We start from the raw sequence: 18,830 nt of genomic DNA, 5'->3' as shown, positions 1-18,830 counted from the left end.
CTAGACGAAGAGACTCGCGGAACGGATTAATTTCGTCTTGCAAGGCACCACCGTACAGGATCTCTCTACAATCATGTAGACTAGGAAAGGGATTCAAGGAATGCACGGGATTCCTAAAGTAGATGAAAGCAAGTTAACTCTCTTCACAGTGACCTCAAAAGTACTCTCTCATTTATTATGTATTTAGCAAGGCAGAGTGAGATACTCTCCCTCCTCTCATTCCCTCTTAGCACTATGAACAATACAAAAGCCTGAGTATGGGGAATTTTCCCAGACTCTTTTCTGTCTGCTTCCAGTTCTAAGAAAATAAAATTATTGAAGTGGGCGTGTAAACACCTCCTCAAGTTTTCCTCACATTTAACATTCAAGCTTGCATTCCCCCGCCCGCCCGCCCCCCCAGGCAGCCCTGTCATGTCCATCAGCATTCACAGCTCCCAGCTGGGCCTTTAGAGAGGCTTTCAATGAACTTTCTTGTCATGTTCCTTGTCTGTTTGGGGAATCTGAAGAAGACATTTTGGAGGGGTCAGAGCAAAAAGAGCACCGGAAGGGGAGAGTTGGAGTTTCCTGAGAAGGGACACAGCATGGGCCAGAGGAGCCCATGTCTTCATGCTGAATAAAGAAACTTGGTGAACACAAAAATGCACGTGAGGAGAATTCCTTCACTTTTTTAGATGTTCTATTAAAAAAAAGCTTTGGCTTTTGGGTTCAGCTGCTCCCAAGGTCTGGAACAGCAGGACTTGACTTCCTGAGGGATCGGCCTCATTGTGAGGCTTCCAAGAGAGCTCACCAAGCCCTTAAATCTCTGGGATGAGGCTTTTAAAAATGAAACTTCCATGCCCAAAGGCAGCTACTCATGAAGAATTCCCCACAGCAAAAAGGGTGACCATAAAGCAGTGGTCCCATTAATTAGCAATCCAATCCCAAATGTATTTATTTGAAATGCAGCAACAGGCTGTATACATACAGTTAAGGCTGCAGGGCTGGGGAAGCTGGGGGCCAAAATATCCCTTTCTATTTAATGTGTGCAGAAAGGACTCTTTCCATTCAGGCAAATATGCTCTCTCCCAAGATCCAGTCACTCACCCAACGCAATATTAGGGTTCATATACACAGTTTAAAACTCTCCCATATACACACACGGTGTAGGAACAGTTAATGTATTAAATTTTATTTACACTCTTTGAATCCTCGAGTGTAATTGCCCATCTCATTAAAAAAAAAACTACCCCCATCTCCCTACATGATTATGGCCTTTCTCCTTTGATGCTAGCTTTCCACAGACAGGAATTTTAGGAGGGGGAACTCCACCATACAAAACAAAATAATCCCAAGAAACCTGTGCTGTGCCTCATGTTCCACCCAGAGTTCCTATTACTACAACTGCACAAACTTCCTCACAGTGAGCTGCTGACATCTTGTGGGCAGAGATAGTGTTGCAGACTTAACCTGCTACAGGTCAAACTTGAATCCTTTAAAAGTGAAGGTGAGCAAGGACAGGTTGAAAAGTCTCTTCTTCACTCTTTCCTTCACAAAGCTGCTTCTTCTCAGCCATCTTGGTTTTAGTCTGGGAGTTACTTAGAAATTAAGTAACTCTCCTATTTTATTTTAGTTTTTCAGGCACATATATTCTTAGATGCAGTTGGGTTGCTTTTCCTCATTCTTGTATGACACAGAGAGCCTTGATTTACACAATATTCATTTAATTTCATCTAGATTTAATTTGTAACCAGATATCCGAATAAAAACATCATTGTCATTTAGCACCTCCTAGTGATAGAATTTATTGATGCAAATAAATAATATAGAGGCTAATTTTAATCCTGATTTCGAAATATTCTATATATTCTATAGTTGCATAATATTTTAACAAAGAGTTCTATAAGCATAATGAACTGCAGTAGATATGGGAAGAGGATATAGGAACTATATAAAGATATGGGTATCCTTATCTAAAACCCCTCTAAAAACAAAAACCAGTCATGAAATTATTTCATCCATGTTACAGTCTTGTTCCTTGACAATTATGCAGTAACATCATCCAATTAATGGAGGTTTTCTGTTAAAGATATTTCCACCTGACTGCTTCTAAGACCTTCCTGTTCACCTTACAAAATGCCTTTTGGACATTTAGGCAGTACATGTTTCTGAAGGCTTAACTAGGTCCTTATCCAGAGATTCATGCTTGTAACAGTGGGCTGTACATGCACTGCTATGCTCACATATCTGATGGATGATGTGAACTCTGCCCAACAGGTCAGGGGGGAACAGATTCAGCAGTCATCATGAGTGGTGGTTAAACTACCTTTCATGCAATTGAATGGTAATTATAACTACTTTATGAAAAGTAGTTTAAAATGACATACAGTCGTACCTTGGAAGTCGAACAGAATCCGTTCTGGAAGTCCATTCAACTTCCAAAATGTTCAGAAACCAAAGCGTAGCTTATTCTGATTGGATGCCAGAAGCTCCTGCAGCCAATCAGAAGCAGCAGAAGCCCCGTCAGACATTCGGGTTCCAAAGAATGTTCGAAAAACGGAACACTCACTTCCAGGTTTGCAGTGTCCAGGAGCCAAAACGTCCAAGTACCAAGGCGTTTGGGATCCAATGTACGACTGTATTTTAAAACTATTTTTGTTTGTCACTACTGGGGGGGGGGACCTGTTATATAAACAACTGATCATTTACTATCATAATGAAAATTTTGTATAAATCTCAAGGGCCCTTCCAGGCTGGTGTTTTTTGGCAGGTGTACCCTGCAACCTATCACTGACACAACATCAGCAGTGATTTTTTATTGAACCATCCTCACATCATTTCACTTTGCTAGTTGTTCTGCAATGTGAACAACACTGCATTACAGTCATACCTCGGGTTACAGACGCTTCAGGTTGCGTTTTTTTTTTGTTACGGACTGCCAAAACCCGGAAGTACCAGAACAGGTTGCTTCCGGGTTTCGGCAGTCATGCATGCGCAGAAGCGCTGAATTGCAACCCGCACGTGCGCAGACGCGCCACTGCGGGTTGCGGATGCTGGGGGTTGCAAATGTGCATCCCACACGGATCACGTTCGCAACCCGAGCGTCCACTGTATTGCCCTTTGGAGAGACACTCTTGCATTATGGCACAATGAATACAAAAAGCCCTCAAACATTTGTGGTATAAATGTTACAGTATTTTTCCAGGAAACTACAGGACACACAGTGACAGGAAACAAAGCAACATGTTTGTCTTGAAATGGTTGCAGGGGCAAAGATGATAGAAAACGGTTTTGAGTATAACTGCGCCAACACCAATGAATGAATGCACAGTAAGCAAGATGTCTGGATGGGCCCAAGAGAATACAAAAGGAAACACTAAGAAGAATGCAGGCATGCCTGCAATTACCAGCAGATGGTGTGGCAACCCTTCTATACTTCCTACACAGTTAGCCGCTAGGGCCTTGCTCAGTTTGCAGCATTTCTAAAGGCTATGGTATTGATTATGCTGGCACAGGGATGGGAAACCTGTTCCCCTCCATAGGTTGCTGCTTATGGGCTGTGGTGGCTATTGCCCATTGAGACTGGTAGCGCAGAAGGCAGGGAGACCCACAGGAGGCAGAGCCAAGGATAGGCCATTCTAATTTTGTCTCCATCCTCCTTTCTCAGATCTGCAAGGGACAACACTGAGGCTAAGGAAGAGGCTGATGAGGCAGTCACCCCTTGGAATGAATGGAAGTAAGAAGTCAGGTAGGGCCCCATTCACACTACTGGACCAGCCTCCATTGCTCCCTTTTCTTAAAGGATCCCTATCAGATTCCTGTGAGTAGGGATTTCAGTGTGGAATGAAGAAAGACACAGCCAGCAGGTCAGCCTTGATCAAATAGTGCTGATGAATATTGCATTTTAGATTTTTGTTTTAATGTTGTGGCTTTTAGATTTTGTTAGACACCCCGTGCTCTGTGTGAGAAAGGGGAGGATGTAAGACAGTAGTCGTAGCAGCGGCGGCAGCAGCAGAGGTGGTGTAGTATTGCTGTTATTTTTATTATTCCCTCCTCAGAAGTGAGAGAGGGCAAGCTAGATCTCTGTGTGAAAGGAAAACAAGGGTCAGAATTTTAGTGGACACCCAACTTGTGTATATTTTAAAGGCATAAGCCTCCAAGGGACCTCCTTACAATAAACCTCCAGAGGTTTCTAAACCACCACCCCTCTTTCCATCCAAGTATATCAAGAAGCATAATCACAATTGAAGGAAACATCCCAACCAGGAGAAAGCACCTGAGGAGTAGAAGACAGGCCCTAAGTCACCAAAGAGGAAGAGAACTTTCAGTCCTCCTTTCTGCTCTGTCCCTGAGTGTTGTATTCCAGATATGATACCCCTTAAAGACAGAAGCATCACCATGAAATAGAAAGTAAAACAGAGTCTGGGAGTCATTTAGGGACAATCAGCATTTTCCATACTCAAGAGTTTGTAGCTATTTTATTGCACTTGAAACACCAAGAATAAAACTGACAATCCCCATCTCCCCCACCCCAAAAATATAGCATAAAATTTTAGCAGTGATCATTTTGTTCACAGCCACAGCTTCAAAAAACTGGAACAATGAATCCAACACAGTCACACCGCTTTACAGGTCTGATTCACTTACAAAAGATACTGAAGGATTTTGGAATATTCCAGTCACATCAAGTTAACAAACATGAGAGGGGCGCTCCCTGACTGTTTTGTTTGTTTACATTACAAAGCTGCTTTTTTTTCTTCCCTTCTTTTTTGTGTTTTTTTTTTTTTTTGCATTCATGTGAAATAAATATTTCCATAGAGATTTCATATATTTATATGCATATATATTTATATCTTTATATATATCTTCTTATATACATTTATACTTTCTTCTCAAACCACTTTTCCAGCTTCTCCCCCCAAATGTTACAAAAGCCAAAAAATTGTGCAACAGTTAGAAAAAAAACCAAAAATACCAAACTTTGCCTTCTCGCGGAGTTTCCCTTACCAAAAAGGGGCAGGGAGCAGGACAAAAAGTGGCTGATTTGCAGCCATGCAAGAACTAAGGAGGAGGAAGGGAAGCCATCTTAACAAAAAGGAGAACATGTGGCATAACTGAAGGAGAAAAGACAACTGGCATTCTCAGTTAGGTAGGAAGCAAAGTCTGAACATATAAGGCTTTGCTCATCTATCTGGAGTATATTTGAATATATTTATTTTTTCGTTCCACCAGCACATTGGCAGCTGTAATGTACAGTGGAAAGGGTTTCCTAGGAATCATTCTGTCACACATAGGAACCTAGGAAGCTGTCTCTTACTGAGTCAGATCCTTGCTCCATCTAACTTCACTTATACTGACTGCCAGCTGCTCTCCAGGGTTCCAGGCAGGAACCATTCAAGCCCTACCTGGAAATCAAACCTGAGAACTCCTGCAGGCAAAGCAGATGCTCTGCTACTAAGCCGTGGTCCTTCCCTACTGCTAACTTCATCTCTAGCTGGAAATTAATTTCTGGGATCAGTTGTGAAGTAGGTAAGATGACTAGACTTCAGCAAGGAGCAGGCTAACTTTGCAGTTGTTTTCACATCAGTGGTAGAATGCTAGATGAGGTAGCCCAGTTTCCCCCCACCTTGTCCAATTCAATAGGCATAAACTGTCCCTGATACAGGTATATCCCGATTCATCTTGAAAGTAACGAAATATGGAGATTACTCCTGTGCAGCTGTAGAAAATGCCAATAAATGCAGCACACCTTAATCCTGGTTCTAGATTGTTATGAGGAGTAATGTCCAAGTCAGGTATCCTCTTGTTGCTGTTTGTTAGATTTTATTTCAGATTAGTTTCTCCCTCTCCTTCCTGGTTATTGTGCCTGTTATTGCTCTTCACTGCTTTCCTATACATCCATGGTTTCTTTCTGTTCAAGACCGCAGACGAGGGATATTTTTATTTTACAAAATAAGCACAAATATAGATATATAGATGTGCAGCCCTTCATGCACCAATAACTTTGATGTGGGATGCCAAAGGTGTTGAGGAATTGAAATATTTTTGTGGGGTTGTGTAGAAGCTGAGGTTGTGCTGTGGGAAAGCCCCTCTATTCCACTTCCACAAAGGGTAGCAGGAGGTGTTTGTGAGGTTTCTATGGGGAATGGGTTGAAATGCATGAAAGCTTGCAGTTGTGGTTAAAAAGGCAGGGCTACGCTAATGAAAGAGGAGGTCCAGGACAATGCTCTGGATCAGGGAAAGAACAAGATGTTTGGATAAACATTAGCAAATGGCATTGTGGTGGGAAAGGTTAGCACGGGTACCAGCAAAACCCAGTGTCACATTATTTGGACAGATTGTAAGATAAAAGTGTGAGCCATTTGCAGCACTTCCTCCCCAGGACAAACCATGACAAAATAGGCCTGTCCAGGCACAACTTTAGGATTTTTAACTGGTGTTTCCTCCTGGATCATATCACTAGGCTGTCACTGAACATTTGACTTGGCTGATAATGACAGTGATGGTGATGAATAGTCAAAGCACATTTTCCAACAGCATCCCTTCTTGCTGGACTTCATAAAGCTCATAGGGAGCCATGATCTTGTTTTGTGCTCAAATAGATGCTGCTAACAGCCTACCACATACTGGAGAGGAAATTCCAATTATATTTGTACCTTTCACCATCTGAAATCTGCCTCACAGCCTAAAACCGAGGGGCAAACTACACATTGTCTTGCAGGGGGTTGGAATAGGTGACCCTCGAGGTCCCTTCCAACTCTCTGGTTCTCTGATTCTATGTTACATTACACACAAATGCACACAGTGAAGCTCTGCTAATGTTTATAATGAAAAGCAGCTTCAAGAGTCTACAGTTTTGAGTGTTGTACTAAGAGGAGGAATGGAATGCTTAACCCATGCCCTGCCAGGTGTTTTGTTGGGTTCCACCTACCAACACTACACACAAAACTGTTTCACCTTTGTGGGAATTCCAGGAGCGTTTACCCTCCTAAAGCACTTCAACCCTATTGTGGGGAGGACGGGGAGGTGGGGTGGCTTTGGGGCAGAAAGATGTAAAGCATTCCTTTCCCTTTACCATGCCTTCAAAATCCCAGCCCCTTGATGCTGCTTGTGGGTTTGCTACATGCATTTCTGTGGAACATGTACTGCCTTACTGGCATCTGTAGCCTATGGAACCAGAATTGCACTTGGAAGAAGTACCCAGGCTATGTGCTCCGGAAGTGATTAGGATTAATAGGCCAGTGGGCCTCCATGATGGCAGAGAAAATGCAAGCGTCCTTTATTGTGGAAGCCAGGAAAGGTGAACTGGTTTCTCTCTAGGTATTATGCCACTGATACGGAAGAGTAAAGGTGGGGTTTGGGGAGGTACAGACAATGGATCAAAATCCGGGTACAATTGCTTTCACGGTCAAAACAGGGTTTCAGAAATGCCAGTGGCAATCAGGGCGAAGAATACATGAGGGCCTTGAAAATAACTTCATGGTAGGAGGCCCCTCCTTAAAGTGCAGGTGCTTAATCAGATGTTTTGGGCAAAATTGTAATGGGATGGATTGGATGCCTTGTCACCTGTCAGGTTCCCCTCTTTACTGGAAGACTTGAGAGAAATCAGGCTCTGCTAGGACAGACTCCCCCTTCTCTTTGAAATGTTGAGGTTTATGTTTGGAAAGGATGCCAGAAATTACGAAATATAAATTCAATGCAGGAGATAGTATTAATGTTGCCCAAAGAAACACAGTCAAAGCAGCTAAAGCTTGACAGAATGTGTGCTTGGGAAACAGCAAGGAAGGGCCTCCTCATTCCTGAAGTACTCATCATAATACACTGGAAGCAAAAGCCCGGTGCAATGGGTACAGCCCAGACAAGCCAGGCTATCAAGGTTTATCAGATTCATCACCTGAGCAGAGGTTTTCACAGAGAAATGGGTCAAAAATAGTTCAGTGGTCAGGTGAAATTTCAGTGCTGCTCAACTCAAAAGGAGAGAACTTCATTGAAGTCCAATGTAAGATCAAGACATGTGAACACTGGCAGCTGAAAAATTAGGCCTGTAGTTATAGATATGTAAAGATGAGCTGCCATGTATGTTTTAAATGCCACTAGTAGGTGAGGATAATGAAACAAAAATGAAACAAATTGACTGAAATCCAAGTAATTTGAGTGGGGAAATGCAAACAGGTCCTCAGGTCTATATTTTTATGGCAAGCCCCCCGATATGAAAGCCCTTCTCACCTCAGTATAATTTTTTGTATTCAGTTGAGCATCAAAAAAACTCCAATGATTCAATCACATTATACTTTTTCTGTTAGAAATTGGAAAATGGTACACTGACAGCCCCTTCTGAGTAAAAAGCAAACTCCTGTTTAGGCAAATCAGATCATTTCAAACGGCCCTCCTTCCCCCTTAGTCACTTTCCCCCCTCATCTCCAATGGGAAGTTATTCTTGATTCTTGCACTTTGCAAAACTTGGCTTTATATTGACAGATGTCTGCCCTGCCTTACAAGATGGAAAGCTAAGCACTTCAAACCACGGAAAAGGCAAAATCACACCATTCAAAATTTACACAGAGAGTTTCCCACACTGTTGTTGTTGCTGATGCTGTTGTTGTTACTGTCCCCAAACAAGCATGTTTGTTTGCTTTGAAGTACACGTAGCTGTCTATAAAGTTAAATGTCATGCAAATGAAGAAAGTGCCATTTATAAGTTCCCTTGGTAGTAGAAGTGCACGGTAGTTAATCTCACATCAAAGAGTAAAGACTTTTAAAGTTTCAAAAAAATAAAAGATAACAAGAAACGGAAAGACTGCCAAAAAATTAACAACCATCACACTTCCCATACCTGTACTAGAAGGCAAGAAGGTGATGCCAAAAATAGAAGATCTTTCAGCCCCTCCATATGCCATCAAAACAACAATGGTGTCAGGGACATTCTGGCTTGTGAAGAACCCATTCCTGCATTCCTTGAAGATGACTCCAGTGTTTTTAAAAGCAGATGCTGTCGTTTGACCCCAGTTTGGAAGTTTCCTCAGTCTCTCCATTGGGTTCCTTTCATTAAGATGTGCGATTCTGATTGCCAAACCTTTCTCATGGCATATAGAGAGTACACGACCACAAGGAGTCCTATTATGGCGTAAAGCACTCTGAGATTTGCCAGAAGCCCACATCAGAAATCCTGCCCACGTGTCCAGCTTATTGTGCCCTTTTGAACTTTCAAGAACAATTTGCCACAAAGTCAACTCCAAATGTAAACAATAACATATTAAGCCCCACCCACCCCATCCCAACTTCATTAAAAATCAGCCACAAACCCAAACAATTGATATTTCTAGGTATTACATAAAGATCCATTTTAGCAAATACTCAAAATCCATTTACGAAATAGCACGGAAGGGTTTTGTTTGTTTGTTTTTCATATAAAAAGGCATGCGCTCAAAGTACAAGAGATAGCGAAAGGTTTCATTTTGTTTGTTGAAAGCATAATCAAAACGCCTCAAAGTGTCATTAGTAAAGCTTGCATTCGCTGTCTTTGCTGGAAAGTGTTGGCCTCTATTTTTATGTCAAATTGAAGGGGCAGTTCTGTTTCCATAGTGCCCACATCTTCAATGCTGTCAAATTGCCTGAAGTGTGTATGTGGGAAATTGTGGGACTAAAAAGGTTCAGCCTCCCCTCTTCCTCTTAATGGTGAATCTAAGTCTTGAAGGGACAGAGGGGAAAAAACATGACTCAAAATCCTGCCAGAAAGGAGCAAAAGGCCAGTTCAAAGAAAACTGAATTCTAAGCAAAATGAAACATCTAGGAGATCCTTACTAAGCCGAATAAAGGAAGTTCCTATGGTGTGCTGGATAGTGGCAGAAACTGCCTCAACTATATCACTGCATTACAAATAAGGTGAAAAATACCCTGCTGCCATGCTGAATTTCCAACCTATCATTTCATTTATTTATGTGCTCTTAGACACATTATAATGCCAATATAGTGTTAACAGTTTCATTTCATGCACATTCTGAAAAGAGAAAGGAATTGTCATGAACCTCAATTGGTCCAGGCACACAAAAAGTTACGTTCTCTGGGAAGAGAAATGGATTCTGCATTTTATGCGCCATAAAACCATATTCATCCCAGCAGAATTTTACTAGGCTTTAATGAATATAGGCTGATATTTGTAAGGTTTTAACTTCACACAGAACAGAAGATGTAGATGTAGATGAGTGACAGCGGTGCAGTGTGAACTGCTCCGGATTTAAATAATGAATGGTGGCATAGAAATATTTAAAAATAAATAAAATGATTGAGGTCATGATCAAGCAAGAATCTTGCGTTGCATGTATGCTTATCGATCTGGAATTTAGGTAACGCAGGGCAGTATAAAAGTATTTTTGATTTTGGCTGAGATCATAATCGAGCAAGAACTTTGCATTGTGTGGATGGGCATCAATCTGCCATTGCAAGGAGGTGGCTTCTGATTCTGCACTGGAACATGCTCCCCTTTCTCTCAGGCCCCTTAAGACTTAGTGGAAAACAGCAAAGAGACCAAAATAAACCATGTCCTTGTGAGGAACACAGTTAATTTTAAGTACTGAACCAGGGTGGTTCCATGAGATCTGTGGGCAGTAGTGGCTGAAGGCTACCCTCCACATTGGGTTTCTCCTGTTAACCACAGAAAAGCTTTTTCATGCAATAGGGTGTCTTGCCCTGTTCTACTACAACGGCACAAAGTGGCAAAACGCAGAGCGTGTGAAACAGAAGGAGAAAAAGTCTATTAAATTCTTGGTTTATTTTGGTGAGGAGCTCTGTGTGTGAAAGGAATTCCAGCAAGAACCAAGGAGGAGAGTCAGCAGCAGCAGCCAAGTTCCCTAGGTAAAGGATAGCAGGGATCTTCCCTTTGTAGTGAGGCAGTGAGAAACCTGGCCTGAGGGGCTGATGCTTCAGCTGAAAAACACAAAAGGAAACGGCTTTTTACTCCACCAAAATGGTGACCTTCCCATCTGGTTCTCCCCCCAACCCCAGCCACTCCCACCCCAAATAATTACTCTTTTCTATTTGTGAAGCCTTGTCCTCCAGCTGGCATCCACCACTCAAGCTTTGTGGCGGGGCAGGGGTGAAGGAGTGAAGAGCACGAGAGGACAAGAGATGTCCAGGAGAATGTAAAACATTTGGTCACACCCACACTGTACACTGAAAGCATTCTTTGTTGTCATGGCTTCGCCCCAGAGAATCCTGGGAACTGTCATTCATTAAGGGTGTTGAGAGTTGGGTAGGAGACCCCTCACAGAGCTACAGTGACCAGGACCCTTTGGGGGAAGACATGCCTGCTAAAGTGGTACAGGAGTGCTTTCAATGTGTTGGGTGGATGTGACTCATGTTGAGGGGCCCCACCTTCTTTCTGCAACTATCACCACTAGACTACTTTTGAACAGCCTTGCCCTGAAAAGAGAGCAGCAGCAGCAGCAGGAGGAGAATAAGAGAAGAGCTGGGTGAGGGCTGCACCATCCCAGTAGCTGCTTGCACCTCAAACTACTAAGTGCCACCATCTCTCAAGCGGAGAACAGAGCATTCAGGGAACCCAAATGAAAAGAACAGGCAGGAGCATACACGTAGATTGTCAATTAGCCTCAGAGAAGCATAAGAAGCAGTATGCCTCTTTAGTGCTGCTGAGACATCACTCTTGCACTGCGAGCTGGATGGGGAATTAAAATAGCGGTTCCGTGTAGCACAGATCTTCCCCATTAGCATCCTGCAATGCCTATACACATGATGAAGGAGGAACAGGGCATGGCAGCTATTGAAAAAAATGGGGGAGGGGGATTAATTTTGTTTTAAAATATTGGGGAAAGTGTTCCTCCACCCCTTTATGAATGCACATTCACTCTAGAGCACCAGTTAACTTTTTTTCTTAAATTCCCACATGCCAGGGAAATGACACAAGGCATCTCCGACAAGCAGGGGACAGAGGAAGGATTAGGCCTGCATTGCCTGACATACCATTTTAGGTGCTTCTAAAAAATGGTCCTTCCTTGTTATGCTGAAGTGCAAGTGCAGCAAGGCATTTTCATTAGAATTCCAAGCTCTACAGCTGAGAGAAACCAGAAAATGATGGGAGGGAATCCCCTTGCTTGCACTGAGCCCCAGAAAGGCTTGTAAAATAGTGAGAAGTCTCCCTAGCCCTCTCTGGCTTGAAACTGTAAGGAGCATCACAATGTTGTTGTGGTTCCCCACCCCAAATTTGTGCATGCATCTATTGCTCTACATGCAGCAGTGCAATAAGGAAGTGTCAAAAATATTTTTAAACCCTAAAAGTCTAACAGTGGCTGCACATGGGCAGAAGTGAAAGCCAGTTGAATCAATAGCTCTCTGCATAACCATGCTGAACAAGCTAGTGGGTTGTCCCACCCCCCCACCCCCGGTTCAACTGGAAAAATTGCCACAAATTAGATATGGGATGGGGATATGGCAAGGTGACACAGAAAACACCAGAATGCAGCCATCTGTCAAAAATTTCATCTGGATTCTCTATGGTACCTAAATGAGGGACAGATGGCAATTCCTCAGAAAACAGTTAGTGTGGAGGCAAACAGGAAAAGCAGCTACCGCAAATAGGGTAGATGATTCTGTCAGTTTCACTTTTTCTCTGTCCCCAACCTTAATTTAAGTTGGCCACATTTGTATCAGTCTGTGATTTTTCATCATTAAAATTTGCTTGCATTTTAGTGCATATTTCTCCTAATATACACATTTTTGCAAGTAAATTATCTAATGCAAGGCATTTTAGCATGTTGCTTTCACTAATATATATGTATTTTATGCACACTTTCCCCTAACAGACATATTTTTGTTCACATTTTCTGAACATTTTCTGAATTTCACAAGTGGGAATTACACAGGTTTGCATGGCATTTTTCCTCCATTCCTAACTGCAAATAAATTTGTTGAATCCCCAGCGGGGTGTGTTCCTGTTCATCACCTTGAACACTTTTTTATTTAAGCAGAGAGGCAATTCATAAAAGCAATGAATGAATGACTCTAACTTCAGTAGTAGTTTTCAACAGAATGAGTAACCACTATCACGCTGGCCACTAAGGGCTAGCCGTGGAGTCTCATCAAACCTGGACAAAAGATACTCTTCTCTGCTATCAGGGATGCCCATATGGAATCTTCTTGCACTCACATCAGAAACAGATGATCAGACACACGTGAAGTATCTGATGCTGGACTGTATCATTCCAGAGTGCAGGTGGGGGCTTGTGTGTTTGAATGTTCCCGCCTATTAAAAAACAAACAGTGTATACCCTTAACTTCATTTCTGCACCTTCGCACCTTGTTATCAAGAAGTTTAGAGAGTGATAAAATAACACAGTTTTTCCCTCTTCACTTTCAACTCTACCTTATGGATAATAAAGTTATTTTCATTTCTTTTGATGATTTAAACTGGCAGTGCATTAGTTAACATGAAATACGAGGATGCATCTTTCTTTACTGAGAAAACACCTATGACAGTCATAACATCACAGTAAGAAAATGAATGGGGATGGGGAGAAGAACGTGAGAGCCCCAATTCTGAATGACATCACTAAAAGTTGAAACTTCTAAACCAATATAAACCGGGTTGGGTTGGTATTTTGCAATTAATTTGGCTTGCTCTGGCATAATAAATATCTCTTGTCATGTGACCAGATTCAAACATCATGTTCATAAATAATTTGACATGGTGAAATTACCATGTGAAAAAGTGACCTGTGAACTGGGCCTGAGAGAGAGAGCGAGAGAGAGAGAGAGAATGTTAAACTTGCTCTAACTCCAAGAACCAGCCATTAGACACTTCTATTCCATGCATGTCATTGCCACCAATAAAATACCATTCTGAGCCTACCACATGGGGGGCGGGGTATTCTCCATTCTGGTAGCATGCATGTGGATCTTAGCAAATCATCAAACAATAATGTGTGACTGTAACTGGTGGGAGGTTAAACTAAATATGCATGAATTGCCTTCAAATCTCTTGTAATTTAATGCCATGAATGCATCCTTGCATAAAGGCAAATGAAGAATCCCCGTCTGGGGTTCCCAATGTGGTGCCTGTGGGCACTACAGCACTCTCAGGCATCTGTCAAGGCCCCCTCCAATTTTAAGTTCTGTTTTAAAATTGTGGTTTGGGGCTTTTTGTTGTCTGAGGGGGAGGTACCTGCGTTGGGGGAGGGGGGTTGCATTTTTCTAAATAAAAAAAATCTGTTTTATTTGTTGGGAGTGGTGGTGTAGGTGTTTGATTTTGAGAGACCCGGGGGGGGGGTCTGAGCACTGTCAGTTTTTCTTCTGGGAAATTGATTTTATTTTGTGGTGCCCACAACAGTTACTTAGATTTACAAAAGCGCCCCCAGGCCCAACAAGGTGGGGGACCACTGACATAGATAAAAGTTCTTTCAGGAAGGTTTTGACCTAGCTACAAATATTGTTAAGCCATGCATATGTGTGTTACATTTGGCCTTCCCTGCTGTTCTTTCCTTCTACTGCCTTGCTTATACTCTCACCTTTAATTTACACTTATCTACTCCTGTTTGCACTGTGGAAACAGAATATTCAGTTTTCAATGGTATGACAAGAGTGGCTTTGAGAGGGATCACCAAGGCCTGGGGATGACTTACTGTGGTAAGACAGAAGGTGCTCCAGATCTGTGGAAGTGAACAATTTGCCATTTGCCATCCCGGCGGTGCCAGATTCGGGTCTCCTCCGACTGTGCAGTGCGAGGGATCCCACTGGTATCGACGTACTGCGTGATGCGGATGTAGGCAATGCAGGCAGATTCATCTCCCATTAAGTGAATGTGAGGGTTCAGGATGGTAGTGTGCACCGGCTTGCTGTTTCTAGACCACACTGGGGGTTGAGAGGAAAGCCAGTGAGATCAATACTGCCTGCGTCTCCCCATAACTAGGACGGACATCTTTCTCTAATCTTTATAAAATCATTGTAGCAACAAGGAAAAAGAAGGCATATGCACAATATTTCTAGGCTTGTTTCAGTTTATGTCCCAATCATAGGGAGATTATTCTCTTAAAAATTCATTAAATTGCATTCACTGACCAGTCCACAATCTAAAAACTAAAAACATTGTTTGGGATTTCAACATTGTCAGCAAAAGGACTGTAGCTTGCCAGGTGGAACAATCCCCCCTCCCCTCCTGTGTTGTTCTGGGGGGTTCTCCTGACCCCCACCCCAGCAAGCAGAAACCCTCAAATAGGGCTCGTGCTAACAGGGTTCATTAGGTGAATCCTGCTCATCCACTCTACATTCAACCATTTATGATTTGGTTGGAAACTTTGGAAATGAGTGAGAGATTAAGAGCACAAGCCTAACCAAGTCTACTCAGAAGTAAACCTTCAAATGCATACCTATGAACTTACAAAGCTGACACATCCAGCCCAACATGGTCTATTCAGACTGGGAATGACTTTCCAGGGCCTCAGCCAGAGGTCTTTCTTAGCCTTGATACAGATATGCTTTTTAACAGGAGGTGTCAGCAATTAAATCTGAGTTTGTGCTGTATCTCTGATATACTGTCCTGCCCTTAAATGCATGTGCTAGTTCAGCCAAGTTGTCCTTATCTTTTCAGAAAGCTCAAAAAGAGATAAGACAAATTTAAGGGATGTTAGGCCTATCTATTGCTATGAACCAAAATGTTCAAAGGATGAAATTTCTACTCTGACAAGCAGAATCTTGGCAGGTAACAGGATAGAAGATTCCATCTATATGCCTTCAAATTTCTTAGCATACTTTATTTTAAAACAAACTGGCTGTAGTTAAGAGGCTGGTCCCTGGGCTAGAAGGCTGATGAAGTGACCCAATATTGCAAATATTTCCATTCTGATAAGAGAGTCAAAGGGCCTTTTCACAAGGCAGAGGGTGCTTACGGTTTTCAAAGTAGAATCTATGGAAATCCAGCCCTTCCACCAGGTTCCCTAGAGCTTCTGGTTCAAAAGCTGTCATCCCAGGGTCACACATTTTCCTGGAAGAGCCCATGAAAGGACCAGGGTCAGGGTGGAGAGAGAAAAGGAAGTGAAATAACCTCCTATGGATTTAACACCAATGAAGTTAACCTGTCTATGCAATACAAATACATAATTTATTTCTCATAATATATTTTAATTTCTTTCTCTTAGCTCTTAAGCATACCACTGTGCTCAGTGACACACTTCAATAGCCTCTCTGCTTCTTGGCCTGTGACCTTAAAGGACATGTTATTCTCAGTTTTGAAGAGTGGGGGGCTGCAATAATTTCCTAATGGATTGAAGAAATTGTCATTTTGGTGGCAGGTTAAAGGAAGCATCTGTAAAATCCTCCTGCAGGATGGACAAGCTTCATGTCCTGAGTGCCCTTTATTTGCCCCAGAGCTTTCCCCGCAAAAACTCGCTCTTTAAAGCTCAATCGGAGTAAATGGCAATTCATGAAAAATCTGAATTGACATTTGCTCTGATTTTGATGCGTTGGCAGGTGGGCTCTTTCTAGGCCCAGGTAAGTGTGAATAAACTCAGAGCAGTGCTGGCTCCCAATGTCTTTCCAAGCACAATCTGCAAGGCTGGTGTTAATAGCTCTGAATGGTTATGGTGTGTTTCATATTAGAGAACACTCCCTGCTCCTGTATGAGACCACCCACCAATACATCAAAATCATCTGACAGGTCTCTGCTTTAACTTTCATCTTTGTCAGAGGCTAGAGGGAAAACAACAGTAAATAGCGCCTTCATTATGGAACACTGTTTTCCTGAAGACTCACCACATCAGCTCATTTTTTATTTTTAGAAAGTTAGTTAAAAGACAAAAAAAAATCATTTTCTTCCAGTGGGATTTTGGGAGGGTCACTTTGTTGACTGTATGACCTGGCAGAGATTTTTATGTTTCATAAATCTACTAGGGAAGGTTCTCTGTCGACTCTTCCTTGCCACTGATTCGTTCTTGATCTGTTGTCTATATCTGTAATCTAATTGCTTCATATTGTTTGTATTAATTGTTGTTTTATGCCACGCTGCCAACTGCGTGGGGGACTTTATGGAGCCATCCTTGGGCAGATTCAAAACAAATTAATAAAACATATCCAGCCTTATTGAAGTTAGCAGAACATGCATCAGTTCCAGTGTGCTGGCATCCTGCCTTAGTAAACAGATGGGTTTCAACTGAGGTTTCAAATAGTATATTTAAAAATAAATAAATAGGTGAAAGGCACTCATTTAACCCATTACCCACAATGGAAATACTATTATAAATTATGGAGGTTAACTTTGGGTTCCTCATTATCTTGTTAAGCTTTAATGAGTTAGTGCTAACTATTTTGAAGTTATGCTGAGATGAGCGTAAAGTAAGATTCATTTAGGAACATAGGAAGCTGCCTTATACTGAGTCAGCCTATTGGTTTCTCTCTCAGCTCTACCTGGGAAGGCTAGGGATTGAGCATGGAACTTTTTGCACAAAATGCAGAAGCTCCAGCACTGACCTGTGCTCCTTCCCATAATATTACCGTGCTAACTGGTTGATTCATAAAGTTAGAAAGGGGTTTTGTTTGCACGTTTGTTTTCAAACAGGCCCTTCTTGTAGACAGGAGAAAAACAAACTCAGCAGCCTCTACTCTTCATCAATAAACCCATGCTTCTTTGTTCTCTTAACCAGGAATCCAGGGCCTTGCTTGCTCACTCAGCAGTAATAGCTGTGATTTATCCTTGGCCAGACTGCAAAATGAATCCATCCATTTTAATTTTGATGGGAGATAATAATGACAGAGTGGCTTGGTATGAACAGAAGAAACGGAAAACACAAGTTCTTGAAGTCCATTTCTAGCTGTGCTTTGAAAACCCATAAAAGAAAACCACTAATTTGCTTGCCTTCAGAGCAACCTGACATTTCAAAACTGTTTTTTCAAAGTTAAGGCCATTTGAAGGATTTCCTGCTAACCCTCTTCCTCCATACTGGGCCAGCTCAGGAATATACTTTGCTCTCTTGTTAAAGTTCAAAACACCCACTGGGCACACTCACGTGTAGGACTCAAAGTCCCCATTGCTTATTGCTTCAATCAGCTGCTCCGTCACCTTAATGATTTCCTGTTTTCGTACTGTTGGTTTGGGGGGGGGGAGAAGGGAGAGAAAATATTGAATGTAAATAAGACAGTGAGAAAGGGCATTGTTAGAGCTGTATGGATGTCACAGTGCTGTGAACCGCAGAAAATGGTAGTGCACATAAAACTCGACTTTCTAAAAATGCCTGCTTTCATTTTAAAAAGCACCTCAAGTTTCTAGTCCTTATTGCTGTGAAGATGTATTTGAAAATCTTTGGGGCAATGCCTTGGAAAACCTCAGCAGGCGGCCAAGAAGATCAGAGGTTGAGGACAGGGCTTCTTTGCTTCTGCCCTTCTCAGAACTACCAAAACTAGAAAACTGAATTGCTTGCCTACAGAATTTTAATTTATTTATTTTTTACGTACAGACAGCCCTGGATAGTCTGGCAGAAGGGGGGGGGGTTAAAGAAAGACTTACTAGATGGAGAGATTATAAAAACGGCTGGGGGAAAATACTTCTCCAGAATGAGGAAGATTTAGAAATCTTTGGTTCTGTTTCTACCTTTCAGTGGAAGGGCTGAGGGAAAGGCCAGCTCAGTATTTAGTGATTGCCTAGAGCGGGGGTGAGGTCCATGCAGCCCTCCTGATGTCGCTGGACCACAACGCCTGTCCATTTAGCCATGCAGGCTGGAGGTGGCAGATTAGTTCCCAGCCTCGGAAGAATCAACTACAGGGCAAGCCTTACCATAAACACCTCAGCTGTGGTGGTGCTTGGCAGGTGACACACAAGCAGCCTTCAGAGGCATTTACAGACATGGCTGGTGCTTTCC

At 42.3% G+C, this 18,830-nt stretch overlaps 1 protein-coding gene and 1 long non-coding RNA gene across 4 annotated transcripts in view; one reads left to right on the top strand and one right to left on the bottom strand.

The window, feature by feature from the left end:
* The first annotated feature begins 59 nt into the window (after positions 1 to 59).
* On the top strand, positions 60 to 7,700 carry LOC308579829. Its single transcript, XR_014004593.1, has 2 exons — positions 60 to 644; positions 3,644 to 7,700. It is a non-coding gene; the product is annotated as an uncharacterized lncRNA (long non-coding RNA).
* Positions 7,701 to 10,725: 3,025 nt separating this feature from the next.
* CAMK2A (calcium/calmodulin dependent protein kinase II alpha) overlaps positions 10,726 to 18,830 on the bottom strand; it is a 109,356-nt gene continuing 101,251 nt past the window's right edge. For 2 of the 3 annotated variants that reach the window (XR_014004590.1, XR_014004591.1), the window contains 5 exons: positions 17,982 to 18,057; positions 15,870 to 15,964; positions 14,607 to 14,835; positions 13,136 to 13,231; positions 10,726 to 10,899 (listed from right to left, as the gene is read on the bottom strand). Coding sequence is in view for 1 of the 3 variants with exons in the window: in XM_081180761.1 (XP_081036887.1) it covers positions 10,896 to 10,899; positions 14,607 to 14,835; positions 15,870 to 15,964; positions 17,982 to 18,057 (404 nt within the window). In the remaining 2 variants the exon portion in view is untranslated. The remainder of the gene's footprint in view (positions 10,900 to 13,135; positions 13,232 to 14,606; positions 14,836 to 15,869; positions 15,965 to 17,981; positions 18,058 to 18,830) is intronic. The other variant, XM_081180761.1, reaches the window with a different exon arrangement.

The sequence above is a fragment of the Podarcis bocagei genome, assembly GCF_964188305.1.
Source record: "Podarcis bocagei genome assembly, chromosome: 2".
Lineage (NCBI taxonomy): Eukaryota > Metazoa > Chordata > Lepidosauria > Squamata > Lacertidae > Podarcis > Podarcis bocagei.
This window is presented reverse-complemented; position numbering and strand designations above follow the sequence as displayed.